Consider the following 25,246-nt stretch of genomic DNA (forward strand, 5'->3'; position numbering starts at 1 on the left):
ACACGCAGAATAACAGATGGCTTGCATACAGTACAAAGGACATTCCTCGTGTAATGCAGACTAAATTTCCCCAAACTGTGATGGTTTTCGGATGTGTATCCTCTGAAGGCAATGTGATGCCTCCGCATTTTTTCCAAGAGGGCCTCAGGTTGACTTCAGATGGCTACGTGGAGTTGCTAAACACTGTAGTCAAGCCCTGGATAACAAGGGTAGCCAATGGTAGGCCGTATGTATGGCAGCAGGATTCGGCTCCTTGCCACACCTCTGGGAAAAGTCAAAAATGGTTGTCTGAAAATTTCTACGACTTCACCAGTCCAAATGTTTGGCCTCCAAACTCCCCAGACCTTAACCCCATGGATTATTTTGTATGGGGCGCAGTTGAAAAAGACACCAATCGCACTTCCAGTAATACAAAAGCCCAGTTAATGGATAAAATTAAAACAGTTTTTGCGGCCCTTCCCAGGGAGACTGTAGCATCAGCTTGTTCGAGGTTCCGAAGCAGAATTGAAGCTGTGATCGATGCTAATGGTGGTTATTTTGAGTAAATCTTGTTGATAGTATTGTAATTAACTCTGCCTGTAATGTTTTTTTGTCAATTCATTAAATTTAATAGATACAAAGAAGATTTTCTTTTTCCTTACGAAACTGTCAAATTTATCCCGAACACCCTGTATATGGGTGGTCTGAAAAGTTCTCAACCGTAAATGGGAAAACTATCGGAAATTTTTTTTTTTTTTAAGTTGGTACATCTGTCATAAGCATAGATGTGAAATTGCAAGTCAATTTTTTTTTTTTTTTTTTTTTTTTTTTATACAGCTGTCAGAAACCAAAGTGTTGTCTGTGTATCCCTTGAAATGGATAAAATTGAGTGTCGTGCAGTTATAAAATTCTTTGTAAAAGAAAGTTTAAGCCAAAAGAAATTCATTCAAAGTTCATAAAAGTTTATGGGCAAGAGTCTTCTCCTTTGTTTTTGACAATTAAGAAATGCAGCTGTACCAGCCTTGAAGATGATCCATGTGAAGGGTGTCCAAAAAGTGTAACACCAGAAATCATTTATCAGTGCACAATATGGTACTGGATGACCGGCAAGTCAAAAGAATGTGTAGAATATATTTTGCATGAAGAATTGCAAATGGAAATTCTTTACACAAGATGGGTGCCGGCAAATCAAAAACACACTTGAACGAAAATCAAAATCTCGAGTATTAAGAGTATTTTAACAAGAATAAAACTGATTTTGTGTGTCGATTTATTACTATGGATGAGACTTGTGATTCACCGTTACGCACCAGAATCCAAACAGCAGTCAAAACAGTGCACAGAAGCTGGTTGTTCAGCGCCAAAGAAGACAAGGTCATGGCATCAGTGTTTTGGTATACTAAAGGCATGTTGTTTACTAATTATCTTGAAAAGGGTAAAACAATAACCGGAGAATGTTATTCCAATCTTTTAACCAGACTAGATGGAAAAATTCGTGAGAAAAGACCCGGTTTGCAGAAGGAAAAAAATCATCTTTATCAGGACAATGCACCTGCCCACAAAGATGTTTTGGCAATGGAAAAATTAAGGGATCTGCACTATAAATTGTTGGAACATCATTGCTAGTCAGCATTTTTCTTTGAATCAAGAGGTGATTGCAGCTGTAGAGGGACATTTTGCAGATCTTACCAAGAACTACTACAGGGGATAATGGCACTGGAATAAATGTATTAGTCTTTAAGGGAGATTATGTTGAAAAATAAAAATAATCATCATGCATATCAAGGATTTAGGCCTAGCATGGCCTGTTCTGGCTTAGAAGTCATCATTGAATCGTTTAAGAGGATGTCCTGGTTTTCTTTTTCCTAATGGCTTGTTTTGGTAATCTTTCTGTTTTCATTCTTTAAACGTGTTCCATCCATTTATGTTTACATTTTTTAATTTTTTCTATTACTGGTTCTTGGTTTAATTCTTTCATAATTTCTTTGTTTCTTTTGTGATCAAATAGGGTATACTTTGCAGTTTTTCTCATAAACTTCATTTCTGCTGTTGTTAATCTTTGCCTTTTTGTCCAGATTTTGTTTCCATACATTAAGACTGGTAGGGCTAATGTATTGTATACTTTTAGTCCGGTTTGTTTTTGAACTAGGTTTGGTTTAAATATAGAGTTAATTACACCTGTTATTTTTAAATATTTTGCAATTTTTATGTTTATATCTTTTTCATTTTCATATGTGATCATACATCCTATGTAATTAAATGAATTCACCTGTTCTAAGATCTTGTTATCTATTACTATTTTTGTTCTTGCTGGATCTTGTCCTTTAAAGGCCATAATCTTTGATTTTTTCTGTTGATATTATCATGCCATAATCTTTGGATATCTTATTTAGATCTAAAATAGCTTTCTGTAGTTTATCTTCAGAATTTGTAATTATTATTTGGTCGTCGGCAAAGAGGAGAGTGTTTAAGTTTACTGTAGAAGAAAGTTTAATTCCTTGATGTAAATTTTTATTCCATTTTATTATTATTTCATTTAAATAGATATTAAAAAGAGTTGCTGAGAGGGGACATCCCTGTCAGACCCCTTGGTTTATCTCTCTCTCGTATATGATAGCTAGTGATTTAATCTTATTTGGTATTTGTCTTTCTTTTAATATGTTAAATAATATTTCTTTTAACTTTGTCTAATGCTTTTTTCAAAGTCAATAAATGCAATATGTGTGTATATATGTATATATATGTGTGTGTAAAGGGGATATCATGTTAAGCTTCACTGCATCATAAATTAATCAAAAAAGCTGCAGTATAAGACATTTCATTTCATGTCTTATAATTCATTTTTCAATGAACTGTTCATTCAGTGATTTGTAGTTTTGCCATATTGTTATTATTATGAATTGCCTTTTGATTAACTGTTGTCTTTTGATTTATGGTTTTTTCAATTAATTGTTTTCGGTGAATTTTCTGGATACCCACTGCAGGTATGGATGTTTGTAATTGTCTTTAAGTGGGTGATGAATTTCATTGTCTGGTGTGAGACCATCCCCCCATATATGTAATGATAGTATTACATGAAAAATGTACATCACTACTAACTTCTTATCTATAATTTTCCTCCAAATCAGCCTGTTACCTGTCCAGACTCCAACATTATCAGATCTTATATTTCTATCTTCTAAGGCACTTTGTACCGTATCAATCCACCTATATTTTCAAACCCTCTGTACACTCTGGTGTCCTGCACCAGGGAGAAAACAACACTATCAACAATAACCTAGTCAATGAGACTTTTCTTATTCCTTGTCTCTTCTCTCCATTTGAATTTGTGCACATTTTTATGTTGGAACATGGTGTTAGTAATAACCAGTCCATGTCCTGAGCAGAAATCCAACAAGTATTTGCCATTATTGTTAGCTTTGCTCTTTTCTCCAAATTTTCCCAAAATATTTTGTATGTCTGACAATCATTTCCTACTCTTCTATTTAAATCCCTAACAAGGACCAACTTTTCCTTTTTCATTGTGTCAGTTGCTTTCTCTAAATCCTCAAAAAATTCCTCCACTTCTACCTTAGCAGAACCTTCTGTGGGACCATAGACACAAATAAGTCTCATTGTCCAGTTCCCCATTCTGATATTTGCCCACATCACTCTACTTGAGACTGCCTTCCATTCAAAAAGATTAGCCTCGTATTTAGTGTTGAATACTATGGCTACTCCTTCTTTTCCTTGATTGTCATTGCCTAAATATAACATTTTGTATTTATTGCTCAGAAAGATCTCATCAGTTTTTGTTTCAGTTACTCCTATTATGTTGATCTGGCACTTATCTAATTCCTCAGCTAGCTCCATTTCTTTGCCATTCAGGCTTCTTATGTTGATAGTACCGATCTTTAACTTTGGTGATATTGAGTTGGGGTGTGTTTTCAGATTTGTTACAGTAGCTGACTTTTCGTTGCTTGCCCTGGTTCCCTGGCAAAAACAATGGGGGGGGGGGGTTGTTTAACCGGACGACACATCAGCCAGCATGAAATTTTGTCATGTTGTACCATCATTTTTTGTATTTTGGTTTAAGCCAATAAGAATACAATTTGGTCAGCTAAATCCCAAATTGCCAGCCCATCCTCGTCCGTTCAGTATCCAGGTAGATACCCATACCCAACAGGGTGCACCATGAGAAGGTGAGGATTGGACATTAGGTGAGAAGCCCTGGTCGGTTCTCCACATTCCTTTAAGGGCCATGTGGTGGTCTGCTCTCAGTTATACAGCTTTGACCCTTAAGCACCCCAACTAAAGAACTTTATATTACAATACATGATAAACAGAAGAAAAATGGAAGACGAAATAGAAATATAGAAACAGATAGTGAGCATACTTAATAAATACAATGTAATAAACAAGATAATTAAGGGGGGAAAAAGTAGATTTTTTGTGTCAAAAAATTTGGTGACAAATTGCCAGTAATTTGGAAACTATCATCCTTTGCAAAATTAACAAAACCAACCTTGAATGCTTTCAACGGTCATTATCAAATTATTAGCTTGGGTCTTTTGCAGCCTTACTCATTTCTTTGAGTGTCTTTGTGATCGCATTGAGATTGCTCTACATTGAGAATGCCTTGGTTAAATGGTGATGAAATTTACTTTATAGTTATGTTGTATTAATCAATTAAATCATATCACAGTAATATGAAAAGTGAATAAATCTGATAATAGATGCATATGAATAAGAATAATTTCTTTTGCATTTTTAATGAAATCATGTTAGCTGCTTTTGATTTCATTTTGTATATATTTTGTTTTACAGCTCCTCGCACAGGTGATGCAGTTATCCATAATAGGCGTAGAACAAATGCTCCTTTATCAGCACCATCTGTTGAGCATCATGTAAAATCCAGCTCAATCCAAAAATCGTCACCTGACTGTCGATCTGATGGGACTATACAACTACAAGAATGCTCTTCTGTGGTAAAGAGTGATTCATCATCATCAGAAGGCGAAGAAACCAAAAGTTCTCCAAAACAAAGCAATAACCAGATAGTTCCTGCATGCAGTAAAAGGATAACAGATGGTGAAGTTGTACAGAAATCTCACATTGGACGCTCCAGAGAGCCTATTACCTTTACTGATTTAACATTAGATGCCCTGATGGCTAACTCTGCTATTTATGTTGAGGTCATAGAAGAGATTGAAGAACAACAACGTCTTCCTGCAGGACGTAGATATCATCACCGACGCACAACGGCTCATTTCTCAATGCCAGACCTGACTCGAGATACTAATATGTCTATACAAAACACACCACCACATTCCCCGCCTACTTTACATGAGACTGGAAACAGTACCAATGAGCAAAAGAGTGATCCACCACGTGAAAGTTATTCAACTAGTCAGTGCACTACAAATACAGATAACAGCTCATCCACAAGGAAAGTTATGGTGTGCTTTTCTCCAGGTGCAAAAAAATCTGAAGCAGCTATTTATGACTCTGCAGTTTACAATGAATCATTACATCATACAAGTTCTAAGGCTGGTCCAAGTGGCAGTAATAATGCCTCATTTTCTACAGCCAGCACTAATACACCTTCAGGATCAAATGTTAGTTGTGTGGACACAGTGGAATCAGCTACCAGTGCACCTAAAATGCCTACAAAAAGTAGCATTTTACATACAAAAAATAAAGTGGCTAAGTCTGAACTCAGCACTTGTCTTCGCAAAACTAAATACTCTAAAGAAGGAAAAGATTCAACTAAGACTACAAGAGTTACATTTGATCCTGTTGTTGAAAGTGCAGTTGTTGACAGATTTCTCTGTTCTCAAACAAATGGAGATAATGAAGATGAGTGCTGCAGTACATGCTCAAGTTCTAGCTCTGAAGAAGATGATCCTTATAGGTTACCACCTCGACGGGCTTATGGTGGTGTAAGAATTTCTTATGTTAGTAATGACACTTTAGCTGTAGCCAGGCAACGGAGCAAAACTGTTCCCTTTCGCCAAAGTTCACATTCTGGACAAAGTAAACAGGAGGGCAAAAGCTGCAACATTTCTTGATTTAAAAAAAAATATATATTCAGAACTTCTGTAACTTTTAGACCTTTCATAAAACAATTCATGGCTAAGAAAGTTAAAAATAACAGTGCAACTTCTGTGTGCCTGTATAACAGGTACATTTTATATTTTATTAAGTTTTATTTTTGATGTGCCAAAATGAACTGTTCAAGCATACCTAAAATTACAAATTCTCAAAAGAACAAAATGAGCTGTATATACTTGATATATAATACTGCCTAGCCAGAAAATTAAAAATCCTACCTCAATATCACATAGGACTTATACATATTTTAAAAACAGAATTCAGTTTACTAATATGTGATGGATTTTACTAATATATGAAAAGCAGCCTGTGTAATATGAATTTGGATTAGCAAATAACACCTCTTAGTCTTCAACAATTAATGGGTAAACTGTGCTAATGTGGATAATTGATTCTGCCAATATTTTCTTCAAACTGCTGTTAGACTGACTGATCTGATGATGAACTGGTACATAACTGTAATCATCAGTGTTATGAATTGACCTAATTTTTTTTATGTGCGAATATTCCATATAATATTATTTCAGTTTCTGCAGCTTAAAGTGACAGTGGAAGTGACAAAAAAAAAAGCATCCATCATCTTACATAGTTATCTCTATACTCTAGCCCAGACAGTGGTAACCAAACTATGTGAAGTAGAGCAGTGATTTCAGAAAGAGAGATTGTAATATTATCTCCAAAATCATCTGGACTCTCCATGAATAATATTAAATAACAAACATCTTAAAATCAATTTTTTTTTAGAGAACTGGTATAACAAAACAAAAAGTTAATTTTGATAATAGCTTATGAAAAATGTTACTTTTCGATATTATTATTAGACCTCCAGAGAGTTGAACTTGTCAAAGGAGCCTATACAATCAATCTCTTGCAATGAGTCTTCTGACTCCATGGAGAGACCTGTATTATAATAATACATTACCTCCATCATCTGTCATACCTTCTCTTAAACTCATTCACACTAGATGGTCACTTCTTCAACAGGCAGACTGTTCCTACCCACTCCTTTGTCCTCTCCCCACCTTCCATATAATGAAAAATTTGAACTTTTCGATATCCTAAAATACCCCTCTCAAAAGATTATAGACCTCTCTTTTTCTTCCATCTACCAGTGCCTGCAGTCCACATACTCTCAATTTGTTCTTGTAATATACATTCCATAGTTCTGATATCATCTTTGTAACTATTCCACAACTACTTTATCCCCTCCAAACCCAATCTGTGTACAGTAGACCAGGCAGCCACAACTTCTATTTCCTTACATGTCAATGTTTATCTCAACATTGCAGTTATGCTCTAAGTTGTTTTTGCAATATTTTTATTATGTAATCTTCAAATTTCAACTTTCTATCAACCATAACTCCAAGATCTCTAGCCTTGCCAGTTACTGCAAGCATAATCCTACCAACATAATATACTGCTGGATATCGCATCATGCCAGAGTGCATAACTTTACAAATACTAACATTGAATTGATAGCTATTATTGTTTACCCATGCTTCCAGCCTATTCAAATCACCCTGTCAATGCAGTATATCAGTAGCATCTCTGCCCTGCCCATCTTTGCATCATCAACTAATGTCAGGCCTTTTCTAACATCATTAATGTACAGATTAAACAACAGTGGCCCAAGGGCTTATTCCTGGGGCACACCACTGGTCACTTAAATATAACAGAACAAAGCCAATATCTGATTTATTTTGAAAGTGCATATGTCAGTTTGCATTTTCAAAAAAAAAATGGAAGAATGCTTATATTAAGGAAAAAAAAAAAGCTACATGAACATCTTGAAAGTCATGAATTTTACAAACTTGCAGCAACCAGATTTTGAAAAACCAAGCAGGTTCTTTTGCATTCATGAATAAACAGTTTTTGCTTGTAATGTAATGACACTTAAGTCTAAGTTTTCATAGCAGTCCCACCCACAAAGGGAAAAAGAGAACTAAATATGATTGAGGTGTTATGGCAGTAGAAAATAAAGTAGGAGCAACAGTGGGCTGTATAAATTTGAGCCCCCTCCCCCTTTGCATATGCTCGATTCTCTCAGTGCTTTATGTTCTTTCAAACATTCATTCATATTCTTTTTAAAAATCAACACTGTTTTCTTTTAAGAGCTTTTCACTGAAATCTGCTATTTTTTAATTGCTATGTATGCATGTTATTTTGAATATAACAATGTGATATTAAATTAAATATTTTTATATTTGTTTTATTCACAGTTTAGGATGATGCTAATTAGTGTCACCATTCCATTCTATTCATCACCATGTTGCATAGAACTTCTATGCAACATGGACATTTCTTTTTGTTCTCTTATTTCATATTTATTTCTCTTTGTCCAAGCTTCTGACCTTATAAAAATAATTAACTTTATAATGAAACCCATTAACTGAAATTGTTTTCATCGCTATTCGTTAATCCATAATGTCAGTTAGGATACAGACTTTTTGTGAAGCTTTCTCATTATATTTTTTCCTTTCAGAAAAAAATCTTGCATGTTTTGAGTGAAGGCTTAGGCTTCCCCAGATGTGTAACTTAGGTCCTACATGTGGTTTCTTAACTAAGTAGATACAAAAAATTCTTCCTGATTTTATTATGCCTGTTAAGTCAGTTATATAACATCACAACATATCTAATTTGCATAATTTCCTTGAAACGCTTTAAGTAGGGTTTCTAATTTGACTAGGCAGTGTATGCATAATACTGTAATGCATATCCTGTTTTCATAATTATTAATAAGTGAAATATTTTACATTTTATAGTATAATTATTAATTATACTGTAAAAGTTGTTCTTTTCCTATCCTGTTTTTAAAATTTTCTACTTGTATCATTACATATATAAACCTCTAAAATTTTAATATATTTTTGTTGTATTTTGCTAAACTAAGAAATTTTCTTGTAAAACAAGGAAAGTTAATTTGTTTCTTCAAATGCTCGGTTGCCATACTTCTATAGATTATACACCTATCAGTACAAAGCTACTCATCACATAGATATACTCCACAGATATAAATACAATAATAAGTAAATAAGCTATTTTTATTTCAGAGTTTAGTTATATAGGTATGTTAATCTTTATTTGACAATGAATAAATATATGAACACCATCCCAAGGAGGAAAAAAAAAATGAGCACCAAGTAAATGAGTAGTCTTTTTCTTCATCATAATATTACACTGTCCATTACACATCTTCTGTGAGTTTACATTACCTATTTGATGCTACTACCCAATACAGAGAGTTACTCAAACTGAAAATATATAAAATTAATTTCCTTTATTAATTCTGTTCTAAACTTGACAAAGTAAATGTCCACACATACAAATTACTAAAGTGTGTTTAAAAACAAAAGAAAAAAAAACTAATAAAAATTAAAATATTTATTCACTCTTATTATCTAGGTTTATTTAAGTATATTTAATTAAACAAGTAGGTTTTCAATGAAGGAGATTCACTGTGCACTGATAGGATTAAGGAATTAAAAACAATACCAGACAAATAATAGATAACTTCAATTATTATCTATGCTAGATATTTCCTTGTCTGCCAATAATATCACTAGTAGATAATAAGAGTAATAATAATAAAAATGATTAATTGGGCTACATACAAAAATAAGCTGCTACAGTAATAAAGGAGGATGCTTCACCACATAGATTGAGCTGTGTTATGACAAAGTTTCTGGTTTATGGAGAAAGAATAATTAAATGTTAGCTTTTTCTGGTGTTTATTAGATAACTTGGTTTATCATACCTTTAGTCAATCTGGTAGCTCTGCAGCCTGTCTATTATGAAAATTATCAAGATTATTTCAAGACCATAAGATAGAACAATCTGGTCTTGTAGAACATACTATTATCCCTAATAGGGGTAGTCAAATGTTCTGCATGAAGGTTCATTGGAAAATGACCCAAGTCATGCATAAGAACAGTTTTCCCCCATGGAAAAATTGTATAAGTAAGAGCTGAGTTGTGAGACACTGCTACACGGCCAAAATCTCAGATCTACTGGATTATATATATACAGTAAAATATACCTTACCCCAGTCCTGAAGATATTTTCAGGCACAAACTTTGTTTGCTCACACTTGGATAAAGGATTAAACTAAATTTATTATAATTATATACTTGGGCATACATGATGAAAAGGCTTTTTAACAGCATTATTAACTTGCAAAGCCGAGACAGAGGCAGGATCATATTATAGACATATCATGAAAAAGTTAGTCTGGCTCTGTTGCAAGTGTTGACCATTTTCTGTTGTTTTCATAAAGTTGTCATTGTTACTAAATTATTTTATGAATTTTATCATTATTATCTGAGACCTCCAGGAAGTCATGAAGTCATTGAGGGAGGCTATAAATTACTCAAACCAACTGTCATATCTTCTCTTAAATTCATTCACACTATATGCACTCACTACTCCTAAAGGCAAACTATTCCACTCACTCACTGCTCAGCAAGAGAAAAACCTAGCTCCTATCCCTTTCTTGACTGCAAACAAACTTAAATTCCATGAATGCCCCTATGTTCTCTCCCAACTTTCCATATAATGAAAAATTTCAGACGATATCCTATAACACCAATTCAAAAGTTTATATACCTCTATCATATCACTCCTCTTTCTCCTGTTAACCAGAGTCTGAAATTCACATCTCACAATCTGTCCTCATAATCTAAATCCCATAATCTGGATATAATCTTTGTAACTTTTCTTTGTACCCTTTCCACAGCTTTATCCTCTTGGTATGGTTGTATCAAGGCTTTATAAAAAGGCAAAATGGCATCCTTATCCTTACATGTCAAGGTTCGCCTCAACATCACAATTATCCTATGAGTTGTATTTGAAACTTTTGCTATCCACCATTATGCCAAGATCCCTAGCCTCATTAGTTTCTTGTAACATAACCCTGCTGATATAATATGCTGCTGGAAATCTCATCATCATGCATAGCTTTAACACTTACTAACATTAAACTGATAGCCATTTTTGTTTGACCAAATTTCCAGCCTATTCAAAGTCTAGACAAACATTTTGTAAGTGCTGAATATCACTAAATCCCCGATTTCCTTACCTATCTTCGCATCATCGGCAAACAGTTGCACATCTCCTATTAGACCCTTCTTAATGTCATTAATGTACAGAGTGAAAAACAATAGCCCAAGGACTGAACCCCTTAAATCTGGCAGATTCACACCCACCGTATACCACTTTTTGATATATGTCTGTCAACCATCCATGACTCCAAGTCAAGAATTTATATTCCAATCACATATTCTCCAGTTTATGCAGCAGCCTTTCGTGTGGTATCCTATCAAATGCCTTAGCAAAATCCAACATACAACAATAGTATATCCATTTTCATAAACACCCTTTATCCAATTCAGCCATAACATTGTTATAAAATATGAGCAATTGCTAAAACATGACCTTTTAGTAAACCCATGCCGCTCCTTGCAGAGTATAGCTTGTTTGTCTTTGTCTACCCATTTCTATATGCAAGTTCTTACCAACTTCTCTAAAAATCTTCACCACCAGAGATACTGATAGGTCGGTAGTTAGACATGCAAGTTTTTGTACCACCTTTGTACAATTTTTTTTTTTTAAAACAACGAAACCTGTGGAGCGATCATAATTAAAAGAAACACGTATTAACCACAGTGAAAATTATTTAATTGTAAATATTTCATCCTAAGTATCTTAGGACATCATCAGTACAGTAGTTTAAAACAATAATAGGAATAACATACAGTTAGGGCGCATGATTACAACAGAATCTCATTAAACGTGCGTAATGTTACAGAAAAAAAAAATTAATTATTTAACACAATTTTGTATGACAATTTCCCATACTTTAGGAATAGTAAGAACGTCGTTGCGGTTTAAGTTTGGTCTGTGTAGTAGGGGTTCAGAACTTTCTTTGTATAAACGTTCATGTTTATATAAAGATCTATGTAAAAGTTTAGACTTTTCCCAATGGATCCTATGGTTTGGATTTTCAATTCAGTGTTGAGAGAGGCCAGATTTCTGCGGTTTAATTACTAACTCAAAAATTTCCGTCTGATATAGTTGAATTGTTCAAGTTTGTTATTGCATCAGGTTACTTCACCTGGAAAGGTCGCATGAAGAAGGAACAGCAATGGAATCTCCTTTATCACCAAACCTAGCAAACTTGTTTCTAGAACACCTTGAAGAAAAAATATTCACTTTTGAACCCAAACCAAAAGTTTTGGCTAAGATATGTCGACGACGTATTTGCAGTCTGTGATCATCCCGAACATGAATTACAACTGTTTCTAGATAAAATTAACCTTCTTCATCATCGCATCAACTTTATGTTAGAAAAAGAATCTCCACAGGGTATCTCCTTTTTGGATTTACACATGCAAAGAAAATAAGACGGTTCCATCAGCACGTCTGTCTTTCGCAAGCCTACATTCTCAGGTCGCTACATTCACAATTCTTCCGCTCATCATCCATCTCAGAAATCTGGCATTATTAAATCACTAGTTTTCAGAGCACACAAATTCTGCTCCTCTGAAGAATCTTTAAACCAGGAATTAGAAGTAATCAAAAATACAGCCATCCTAAATGGATGTAATCCGAAAACAACTCAAAAAATCATCAGTCACTTCTCCACACATCAAACCAGACAGGAAGAAGTCCATAGGATTCCCATACCTTACATCAAAGGCATCTCCGAACGTCTTTCTAAAATTATGAAGAAATACAATTTTGCCACTACTTACAAACCTATCAACCAAATTTACAACTTATCTTCTCCTAAGGACAAACGCTCACCTTTGATGTTGCCTGGTGTTTATGAAATTCCATGCACATGCAAATCGTCTTACTTTGGACAGACAGGTAGGTCTGTTCAGAAACGCATCTCGGAACATCAAAACCACATTTGTCTTTTTAAATCACAGAAATCTGGCCTCTCTTAACATGGAATTGAAAATCCAAATCACAGGATCCATTGGGAAAAGCCTAAACTTTTACATAATCTTTATATAAACATGAACGTTTATACAAAGAAAGTTCTGAAGCCCTGCTACACAGACCAAACTTAAACTGCAAATGTTCTTACTATTCCTAAAGTATGGGAAATTGTCATACAAAATTGTATTAATTAATTAATTTTTTTTTTCTGTAACACGTTATGCACGTTTAATGAGATTCTATTGTAATCATGTGCCCTAACTGTATGTTATTCCTATTATTGTTTTAAACTACTATACTGATGATTTCCTAAGATACTTAGGATGAAATATTTACAATTAAATAATTTTCACTGTAGTTAATGTGTGTTTCTTTTAATTACCTTTTGTACAATGGAACTATCATTCCTGAGCCGAGACTCAAGTTATACAAACATGGAAAGGCTTAGCCAATTCAGCTGTACACTCCTTTAGCAAACATGCTGATAGTCTATCTGTCCCTATTGACAAATTCTTATCCAGGTTATGCAACAGCTCTTCAACTTTATTTTCATGAACCTCTAACTCTTCAATGTAGCAGTGGCACTATGCATCATGTTACATCTTAACAAAGCGCACACTAATTAATTGAACAATCTCATTAGCTTCTGACACTAGACTAGGGTATCATTTGCATTCAGTAAAGTTATTCTTCCACATTCATTCCTTCTTTTGCTTGTAGCATAACAATAAAATTCCTTTGACTTGCCGATAGCCAATTTCTTTTCATACTCAGATTTAGTTTCCACACAATACTCGTTACTTCTCTGGCCTGAACTTTATATATATATTTCATAACTCCTCTCATTCTTATTCTCACAATATTCTTTCTACATTATCATCTTGTGGATTTCTTGCTTAATAAGGGTATATATTCTATTTCACTCCCAACCTATTATTCTTCAAACATTAGAAAGGAAATGCATATTACACCTTTTAGTTTTATGAAGTGCTAAACTGAAGGCAAAGTGAGAGATCAGAATATATTAAAAAAGCTGGAGAAAAGAGTTCTGTTGCCATCAGCTAAAAACAATCAAGATGTACTTTCAAGACAAATTACTTGGTTGTGCTATAAAGACAAAATTGCATTCTGAAATAAATAAATATATATATATATATATGAAAAATATCCCGAGACTGCTGACAGAAACTCTAGATTGCTACAAGATGTTCGAGACCTTTTTAAAGTTTAAACATTTAGGTTTCATAAGCCCTCAATTTCCACAAAAAAATGTAAAGACTCGGCCAGAAATCAGTCATGAAATATACATCTAGCCTTTCCTAAAGGGAAAAAGAAAGATGGATTCTACACCTGAAGTGGCTTTTTGAATGCAGCTTTTATAAAGCTAAATTCAATAAACATTTTATTAACTTCAATAACTTATATGTCCAGTAGCAGAACTGCATCCAAATGACATAAAATGTAAAGAATTTGTGCTGATTACTGCTGATGCCATAAAATAAAAATTGGTTAAGGAAATCAAAGACCATTAATGAGTCTTCTTCTAAATGCCTCTTTAAATATTTCAAATGAGAAGAAACTCATCCATTATATGAGCTATATAAATAAAATAAAAAATTGAATTTGTTTACATAATTCTTCTCCAAAAGTCAGCTGCAGTGTACTTTGATATATGAGAGAGTGAAATGAACAAGTTCGTCTTGTCATGGAAGACTAGTAATTGGTTAGCAGGCAGCATGCTGGGCAAAAAATCACTGGACTTTTTCTCCACTGAACAAAATGCATATCACCTATATAATACTCTGGCTAATTCAATATCCCCTAGTATATGGAATGCCATAGATGGTATGCACGTGAAGAAAGTCTCAAGAGTACACAAAGGATGTAAACATAGACTCAAAAATATTCAAGCATTTATAACAACAGAGTTCATGAAAATGTACCTTTCTGACCTAATAAATTTGTATTAAATTTTTATAATCTTAGTAATTCTATCTTAATAAATCTTAGTGTTTAGAAACTTCAGTTCTAAACAAAGACATTGGTTATATTATTATTATTACAAATTAGTATTACAAAACATATTCCAAAAGTTTACATCATGGCCAGTATTGAAAAAGATATTATATTTCTGATGTCACACAAAGAAGCATTATCTACAAGATTACTTAGTGCTTTGGTTTTATTAAACAATTGTCTGCCAAAAAATAATATCCCAGTATTCAAGAAAGATACTTTAAGAAGTTCATGTTACAATGATAAAATCGTTATACTTAAAGCAGATAAAGAGAATTCAACAGTCATGTTAAATAGTGTGGATTATGATAATAAGGTTGCCTCCATGTTATCACTCTTCTACGTATTCAGAAATGGACCATGATCCCACTTGGTCGTCACATATAAAAAATTGTATGTAGTGCTTAAAATGCATAAAACAGACATCGTCCTTCATCCAATAGTGGATGATAGAAGCTATTAAATATATGTTTTTCTAAATACTTATCAGGCCTCCTCAAGCATCATACTGGCCATTCTAATTCCTACTTGAAAAACAATAAATTTTGTATATAAACTTTCAAACATACAAATTACCCCATCAGATATATTATATTAGCTAGTTTAGACATAGTTTCATTGTTTACAAATGTCTCTGTGGAAGAATCAATAAAGATCGTTCAAGACCTATTTCCTCCTGACATCACTTCTCTTCGATCACTGCCTCAAATCCTCGTTCTTTACTTAGAAAGAAAAATTTTACTACCAAATATATGGTCCAGCAATGGGCTCACCTTTATTTCCTCCTATCACCAATTTATTCATGGAAAAAATTTGAAGTTGCAGCTATTACACATGTAATCTTAAAACGACATGCCTATTGAGGATATGTTGATATCTTTATTATTTGGAAACATCTAAAGACCTTGAAGATTTTGTGCGTTTCCTGAATAATCAACATCTGAAAATCAAATTCACATTATAATTTGAAAAGAATGAAAAGTTACCATTTTTAGACATCCTTTATCAAGAAAAACATTACTAGAGAATTATTATTAGAAGTTTACAGGAAAGCAACCCACAGGGGCAGGTATCTACAGGCAAGCTCATTCCATCATGAACAAAATTCAGGTATAATCCAAACCTTAGAAAACAGCTTTAAATATACTCAAAAATGATGACATTAAAAAAAAAAAAAAAACTTCTAATCCTAATTAGCCAGCTTCTCCAAAATGGTTACTCAAAAAAGGTACTAAAGAAACTTTTATTTTCTAGCGAACCACCCAGTGATAACTCAGAAATTAATTACAAAGGCACAGTATCCTTACCATATGGTTGGCAATGCATCAAGAAAAATAGCCCAAATATTCAAATCAGTCAACATCAGAACAGCCTTCGAACCAGTTAAGACCTTACAAAAGTTTCCTATGTTCCCGTAAAACAAAGTTTCATTTTATAAACATCCTGGAGTCAAGATTCCACGTTCTTGTGGAAAAGTGTATGTAGCTCAAACTGGGAGAACTTTCGAAATCTGTATTAAAAATAAAAACATTTAAGCAATGTTGAAAACAAAAGGGAAGAAAAAAGTGCACATCCACAAAGAATGTCACATGGTAAATTGGCAAGCATCCTCCATACCTTACTAAGAAGAGAAGTACTTCGACAGATTCACGGAGTCATCCGAGACCATTCACTCAAAACACACACACTAATCCTTCACAACATTTGGAAAATATTAATTAACATTCTAGACCTTTCCTATGCCAGAAATCACAGAGCATACACAACACAAACTGCACATAACCTGCCTAATGATATATGTGATTAAACTATCATTTCCAGTCTTTTTCAATTTATAGAAATAACAGCTATTGGGAATTTTTTTTTTTTTGACCTATATTAAATAACTTCCTGAAGATGCTGTTGGCTATATAGACAGCAAAACATGTCGGAGAAATACATCCACAGTTAAAACCTGATTATTTATTAAGTTAGTGGCAAAGTTAAAGAGACATGCCAGATCTTACAAATTACTGCATATAATTTGAATTTGGCTGTTTTAAATTGTATCATTAATATGTGTGTGTTTGTACACACACCTTTCACCAGAGGTCATAACTATGGGCAATTAAAATTTTGTGTGACCAGTAGATTTAAATGAGATTTAAGCCCTTATCCATATGAATCGCAATATAAAGGAAAGTGGCATAAAATCCGATGATATCAAGCTTTTTAACTTCATGGAGATTATTTTATACTCTTAAATCAACTGATGATGAATCAGTTATACTCTTAAATCAACTGATGATGAATCAGTTATACTCTTAAATCAACTGATGATGAATCAGTTATACTCTTAAATCAATTGATTTAAGAGTATAACTGCTTTAAGTTACACTCTTAAATCAATATGACTCTTAACCAAATGGAATAATTGCTGTAAGAAATCTAGTATGAAAATTACCAATAAAAAGACATGAAAATCATCAATTGTATTCTCAATGGAGAACTATAGTACAAATAAAATAGTTTAGCTATCTATGCATAACTTTTAGTGAAGGTGGCAAATTAAAATTAGAAACAAAGAATAAGCATTGTTGGTATGGCAGGGTGCAGGTGAATAAATTTATATGATGTAAAAGAGAAATTAGCCATAATGCTAAGTTAGCAGTATATAAAAAGTGATCAAAACCAGTTTTAACTTATGGATCTGAGAGCTGGGTTAGAAATAAAACATATCAAAGATTAGACCATGGATATAAGCGCTCTGAGAAACATTAGGTTTCTCAGAGATATAGGTTTCTTCAAATAGATAGCATAAATGCCAAAATCATATCAAAATAAAGAAACAATGAAACAGAGAAACAAAAATGTTGAAAATTTATTTAAACTAAATAAAGGATTAAACTAAATCTATTATAGAGAAACAAAAAATTTGAAAGAAACAATGCATTCAAGAGCATATGAGCAGAGCTAATCTAAAGTGGTATAATCACTTAAACAGAAAGAGAAATTTAAAAGGCAATGTCAACAGTTTCATCAGCTATTCTGTCTGGCTTCTTCAGAACAAGAAAGTCAGTAAACGTTATTGTACCAACTTTCTTGTCTTGAAGTCAAACAGAGTAGCTGGTGAAACTTGTTGACAATTGTGTAGATCTTTTAATATTTATGGTCAACTAATAAAACCAAAAGAAAATAACTCACTTTTAATGTTAAGTGACCAAATAATTTAACAATAAAGAACGAAAGAGAATTTTAGCAAAAATCATTGTTTGATATCATAAAGATGAAAAAAATCAAAAGACCAAAAATCTAGGTCAATCGATGAAGTCATTTGGAAGCAAGCTGTTGATAGGAAGCTAGTAATATTGTAAACTTCTTGGTTTTTTGTTAAAAACATATTTGTTTCTGCAACATCACATATAAAATTTTAAACTGACTTTCATTTTGAACTAAAATCATAATACTGATAAATGATACCTGCAGTTTTGTCCTGTTAAAAAAAAATTTACAAAATAAAATTAATTTGAATTGCACTTAACATATTCAATATTCTGAATATGTTGATAATGCAGCCTATAACTTACTAAACAGTACATAGTACTATTTAGTGATACCAATGTGCATCTAATGCACATTTGTATTGCAACTAAACAAAGCTTCTGTGTACTTAAGGTATTTATAAAACAGACACAGAATTAGTAACTATGTAGCTTTATAATCCCCCCCCCACACACACACAGGTTTCACGTGTTCTCCCATGCAAGTCCACAAAAGAGGGTTTCTTTTGCTTTTAAATTCTTGAAAAAGAGTCAGGCTGCAACACAGACGGATTAATAATACAAGCTGAAAATGGAAAAAACATTAATTTTGTTATATGAACTTATGAAGCACAAGGAAAAAAGAAATTTCTGTGAGATGGGAAAAGCCCAGAGAACAAAATGTTCATGACTCACAAATAGACTAAAAATTGAGAGTTACACAACAGTGGGATGACAGAATAATATGAGGATCTGAACCTCATGTCATCTGATAACCAAAGGTGTGTATGTGGATTAATTAATTAAAGAAATTTAAGGACTAGAAGCCAAGAGACACTAAATAGAAAAAACTAGTTACTATTTGAATGCACAAGTAGTTTTCTTAGAAGACTTTCAGGTGCATAACATGAAAAGAGAAATAAAAAAAAAATATACATTACAAGAGAACAACAGCTATAAATTAACTTGCAAACATATTGCTGACATTTGAAGGCATTTTGGATGCCAGTTTATCGTCTTTGGTGTAAATGCAATATCTCCTATTTTGGTCAGACAGAGAAATTCATTGAGTTGCGTATGGAAGAACATGCGAGAGACATCACATATGGCAGAAATAGAGCTAGTGCACAATCTAATAATGTTCTTAATTCTGCTCACCTTAATGATGAAGATACTGTCACTCATCCAGTGATCCGGAACAAATCAGAAAATATTTTTAGATGCTATATCTTGGAGAAAAAAAAAACAAAAACTGGGGAATCAACAGAAATTATCCTCAATACAGTCCATTTTAATACTAACCTTAATTACAACCTATCTGATTGTCACTCTTTGGCCATTCAGTTTTGGCATATGTGAAATCATGCCTAACAATATTATGGCATCCAGAATGCCTTGTAATAGCCAAAATGACTTTCTTATCTTTAACATCAATGTTTGTTTCAGCATCATGGCATTATTGTCACATACTCCATCTGGCACCATTGCTGAATTCTTATACAGGTGATGCAACAGTTCCAGAACCTCCTTCACACTCACATATAAGTGAGCGTGAAGGAGGTTCTGGAATTATATCTCTTCATCCAACATAGCGGTAGGAGATGAAAAACTATGGACTTGGTGGAAAGAAGAGTATAAAGATGACATCTGAATTATGGAATGTAGATTATGAGGGCAGATTATGTAGATTGCAGATGCTGGTTCAATCAGTAGAAAATGGTGTGATATGAGAGAAGGCTATAAACTTAAAGGATGTTGCAAGATACTGGTTGATGAAAGATTTCATTATATGAAAAGTGGGGAGGGGACAAATGTGAAAATTGAGTTTATGTGCACTTAAAGGAATGAAAGCTAAGATTTTTCTCTCACAAAGTTGTGAGTGAGTGGAAGTCTGCCAGTTGAAGAGTGGTAAGGTTGAGAGAAGGTATGACAGCTCAATCAAAAGAACTCTAAAAACAGAGGAAAACTCGCGTAAAAACTTTATTACCGTAGAATTTTCGCCTAAGTATCATAGGCGTCGTCAGTACAGGTGCAATGCATATAATACTTAGGCAAAAATTCTACAGTAATAAAGTTTTTACATGAGTTTTCTTCTGTTTTTAGAATTCTTTTGATTATGCCAACTCATGATATTTCATTACTGAAACAAAGGTATGACAGCTAGTGTTAATAATAAACAAGTATTGAGACTTAGGTACTGGTTTACACTCATAATTAGATTTAATAGAATAAATACAGCACCGAGAAATAATTAAACATAAGTTCATTTCACAAGATCAAACTGGGAGATCTTCCAACATCTGCCTTGATGAACACAAGAAATGCATCCACTGCCATAACTATGATCAGTCTAGAACTGATCATGCCTTGTATATTTTGTGCAAAATGAAATGGAAAACAACTACTATGCTTCACTGCAATGAATGCAAACTTGAAAAACTTTTTTAGGATCAGCAGCAGATTTAAAAACCAAACTAATCTAAATAGACATGGTTGTGTTAAACTTCTCAAGATTTGGAAAACTTTAATTTTTCAAAAGCTAAGACTAGCCAATAGCACCCCTCATTGAACTTTAGGCTCCTAGCCTTTTTTTCCACTTACTGTTTTGTGTGTGTGCTATTACAATTTTAAGACTGCATCCCTGAGGAGTCTCCATAGCTCAGTCAGTATAGCTGAAATCCCCTTTGATCAGAAAGACCTGGATTCGATTTCCGTTGGTGATGCAAGGAACCTTTATCTCGTCTCTTTCGACGAAAGGTGAGTTAGCCGGTCTTATACGGAGATAAAGGGTTTTTTTTCACTTGGAAACTTGGATTTTTCGTCCCCCAGAACAGGAAAACTGGCCCCGTGAACACACACTTCTACAGACATACGACACATCCAGGAATAAGGAGTAACCAACCTATTCCAGGCGATTTCGATTCCAAATACCTACACGGTAAACTGTGTGTGGATCTGCGTGTGAGCATTAGGATAGGAGGATCCCTGATAATACCTCTGATAGAGATGAATACAGGAACTATTAAACTTGTGTTTAATTATTGCTCTGTGCTGTATTCATTCTTAAATCTAATTAGGGGTGTCAATAATACAGGTAATATGTGGTCTCCCTCAATGAGTCCTTGACACTATGGAGGTCTCTGATAGCATACACCTCTGAGAAACTCATATTCAATCTGTATACAGGCAGCATAGAAGAAACAGAAATTATTTGTGCTACCCATAACTATAAGTACATATATAGGTTATGTGGCAGTCAATACATTAAAAAAAATGTCAACTGATATAATTTTTGATGTTACATATGAAAAAAATTAAGGACTATTTTGTTATTTCAAATGCAATGCCATTATGAATTGTTGACATAATGTAAGTTAAAAACAATTTTCAAAAATATTTCTTTTAGACACTTGTTATTTGTATTTCTTTATATGTAAAAATGTGGCCCTGATATTATGTTAACTGACACAGATAAACATCAAACCACACACACACAAATAACATTTTTAGATAAGTGATTTTTATATTTATATGTTCATATATATTTATTCAGTATGTATTCATATGAATATAATAACTGCGAGATAAATTATGCATATGGAACAATTCAGCATACTAGTGACCACTGATATATTTATAAATGTTTACTGCTGTTTTTCATTTTTCACACTCTTGCAATTGAGGGTGTCTAAAACAAACAAGAGTTTGAACAGTTATTTTTTTCTGCAGAATTCCCAAAAGTGAGTTAATGGCTTAGCTTATCTTATTTCTGAAATAATGGCTAATAAGCTTAAGCATATGCTAATGTGGCACAATTAATTAATTGACAAAGTTGGAAATTGAATATGTCATTAACTATTTACTTTTCTGTATTCATTGAGAACACTTTGGTACAGCAAATATCTGAAAAGTAGTATTTATTTCTAAAATGTCATGTTTACTTTCTTTCAGTTTTTTAACAACAAAACCTTTATATTATCACTTTTTATATACTTCATAATACAAATAACCAGATAACACAAATACCTCATTCAAAGATGAACAATTGAATAACTATTATACAAAACATTAGCCCAAATCCATATGGAAATACAGTCAGTTTTTCCCAACATGTTATATATCTTCTATGACAATTCTTAAAAATGTAAGCAAAAACAGTGTAAAGATACCAAAAACTATTTTAAAAAGTATGAGAAATTCACTTTTAACAATGATTAACAAGTTAGAACACACCTTTTTTTTTTGTTCCTAAAAAAGCAAAAAAAAAAAAAAAAGCAAACTGTTCAACAGTCGTCAACTGGGATAGCCTTTTCTTCTCTGCTAAATCTATAACACAAGGAATTTCTGCGCAATGATATACCATTTGTTATTCACATGGAGGGATTTTATCTCATTCAACAGATTGTTTGTGGCAACATCCTACTCTTAAACAATTAGATTTTAATTAAGAATAACGACACAAATTATTCAAAATTTAAGTAGGCACACTTAACTTCATTTATATGTACATAAATCAGGAATGATGAAATTCGAAGTTCATATTTTATTAATGTCATCACAAATGGTGTTTACCATATGCAAGCAAATCAGTATAAGCTACATGGACAGTATCAGTTCATTAATCCTTCATAGCTTCTGATCATATGTATACTGGGAATATTTTTCTACAATGACTATCAACTGTCAATCTAAATATACAAGTTCTATTCATGTGTCATCATCATCTCTGCATATTTTTGTGTGTGTACCAAAGAAGTAACAAAGAGCACAAATGTTGATAAGAACAAGAGTGAAAGCATTATAAAAGATGAGCATACGAAATTTGGGATCAACATCTCCTTGACGATACCAGTAGATCTGAAAGAAAATTTTTAAAGACAGTAAGTGAAGGTGCTTATGTAAACCAACTTTGTTTTAACCTTTGCTTAAAAGTAGTCAGCAGTTTTATTGATTTATAGCACAAAAAATAAAAACATACCTTATTAAGTGTACTAGCTCACTTTCACATGTAAGTAGCTCACAACCAATAACTATCTTGTTTTCTGTTACATTGTTAAAGCCACTGGTCCAACCTCTGCTTCCATGCTTCTGTCCTTTACATCAAGATAGCACTCCTGCACACCATATGCTTGTAATTGTTGTTCTGATAGCAGTTCTGTAGCATTGTCAGATGGATCTCTTGGTCACAGGAGGCCTGAAATGGCTTAAAGATGTTGCATTTGGTCTCTAGAGTAGAATTCTCAGATTATTTAATCCTATCCTCAGCCAGTCACAATACCAAATGTACTATAGGTTACCAAACTTCTGTGGGTGAGATTGAAATTGCTTTAAAAAATACCCTCCAAAGTAGTGTATATAAGTAATTAAAAAAAATTCTCCTCCAACCCTCTAACAGATAAACAATTACAATTCTCCTCTAACAGATAAATGATTGCTTCAAATATGAATTATTAGCGAGTTTATGAGCACATCAGATGCTAGAAGTCTTCTGACTCCAGCAACATTTCCCCAACGATGCTCAAAATCCCTTGCTTCAGAGCTAATCTATCCATCTTCATCTGTTCACTGGACATCAATAGGTCACTCAGATGCTCGGTGATTTGCTACACCAGTCCTCAGCATGTGGTCCTGTTATATGCTTTTCTGGAGGCTTTAAGTCTCTGAAGATCAGTCACTCCATAAACACCCATCCATCTCACTGACAGTCCACCCCTTCCTCTTTTCCCAGGAACTTTACATTTTATTACTGTTTTGAGAATTCTTTCTTCAATCCTTTTGATGTATCCTTTTGTCTTTTTTATTTTCTTAAATAAAATCAGGGTCTTGAATTTTGCAAATCAAGAAGGTGGGTGGTCCATGTTGAAAGACCTACACAGAGTTTTCAACAGAGTCAGTAATTAATGGCATCGATGATTTCCATATTTGTTTATAGTGGATTATCGGTGGATTACTGTGATTGTTCATCAGTTTGTTGTTTGATGCATCCAAAGTCTTACAAATTTCTTCTGTCAATATCCTTAAGGAGCCTTAAAGTTCTACTAATCTTTTCTAGCACACATCCATTTGTCCACCTTTTAGTATACAATATCTCCAACAGCTTTCTTAACACCACATCTCAAAAGCAAGCTACTCTTTTACTACCAAACTTCTCTAGGTTCGAAGTCTCACATCCATTAGCGCCACAGTTGGAAAAACAGCTGCATCCAAAATTCTCATCTTTGCTCCTGTGGAGATAGATCCATCCTTCCAGATTTTAGACAAGCCTCTGATTGTTGTTTTAGCCATTCCTAATCTTCTTCTGACATCTTCTGAACAGCAATTCTTCACATTAATAATGGGTTCCAGTATACTCAAACTTGCTGATTTCCTCAATTCTTTCTCCATTAAGATATACTTGTTTCTCAGGCACTTTCCTGTCTGTAGTTCCTTTGAGAACCATAATCTTTGTCTTGCTAAGATTGAGCTGAAGTCCTCTGTTCTTATTGACTTCATTAATTTTGTCAAGAATTTGTCCTGGTTCTTTCTTGTCATTACAAAGGAGTACTGTATCATCAGCATACCTCAAATTACTGATCAATCTACCACTTATCCTAATTCCTGTCTTGAACTCATCCAATGCTACATGTATGATGTCCTTAGCATAGATACTAAACAAGTGAGGAGAAAGTAGGCATCCTGCCAAACTCCCTTTCCAACCTGAAGCCAATCAGTTAATCCAACACCTGTTCTTACCAGTGAGTTTCTTGCTCACTGTACAAGTTAGCTATCAAGAACAAGCTGAATTCAGCTTGTTCTTGATACTTTATCACATATAATTGAGAAAGTGTAGGAATATAACAAGAATCTGCAAATTTTTGGAGAACTAGATAAAGAATACGAAGAAATGCCAAGAGAAAAGTTCAAATGTTCAAAATGTTACAATTATATAGTGTAAAAGTACATTATATTGAACAATACTTAGTCCACATCTGAGTCAG

General features: G+C 33.4%; 2 protein-coding genes across 4 annotated transcripts in view; one reads left to right on the forward strand and one right to left on the reverse strand.

Moving 5' to 3' along the window:
* The window catches only part of LOC150106544 (uncharacterized), a 103,822-nt gene extending 96,976 nt beyond the window's left edge, over nt 1-6,846 (forward strand). Inside the window, exon 6 of the mRNA XM_090393430.1 lies at nt 4,786-6,846. Within this exon, the coding sequence (XP_090249556.1) occupies nt 4,786-6,029 (1,244 nt within the window). The 3' untranslated portion in view covers nt 6,030-6,846. The remainder of the gene's footprint in view (nt 1-4,785) is intronic.
* A 15,262-nt stretch (nt 6,847-22,108) lies between these two features.
* LOC150106545 (transmembrane protein 243-like) overlaps nt 22,109-25,246 on the reverse strand; it is a 95,884-nt gene continuing 92,746 nt past the window's right edge. For all 3 annotated transcript variants that reach the window (XM_090392520.1, XM_090392521.1, XM_090392522.1), the window contains exon 5: nt 22,109-23,126. In XM_090392520.1, the coding sequence (XP_090248646.1) occupies nt 22,977-23,126 (150 nt within the window). In that variant the 3' untranslated portion in view covers nt 22,109-22,976. The remainder of the gene's footprint in view (nt 23,127-25,246) is intronic.

The sequence above is a fragment of the Typopeltis vanoorti genome, chromosome 5 (assembly GCF_054136105.1).
Source record: "Typopeltis vanoorti isolate ZY-2024b chromosome 5, IOZ_Tvanoo_1.0, whole genome shotgun sequence".
NCBI classification, from domain to species: Eukaryota; Metazoa; Arthropoda; class Arachnida; order Uropygi; family Thelyphonidae; genus Typopeltis; species Typopeltis vanoorti.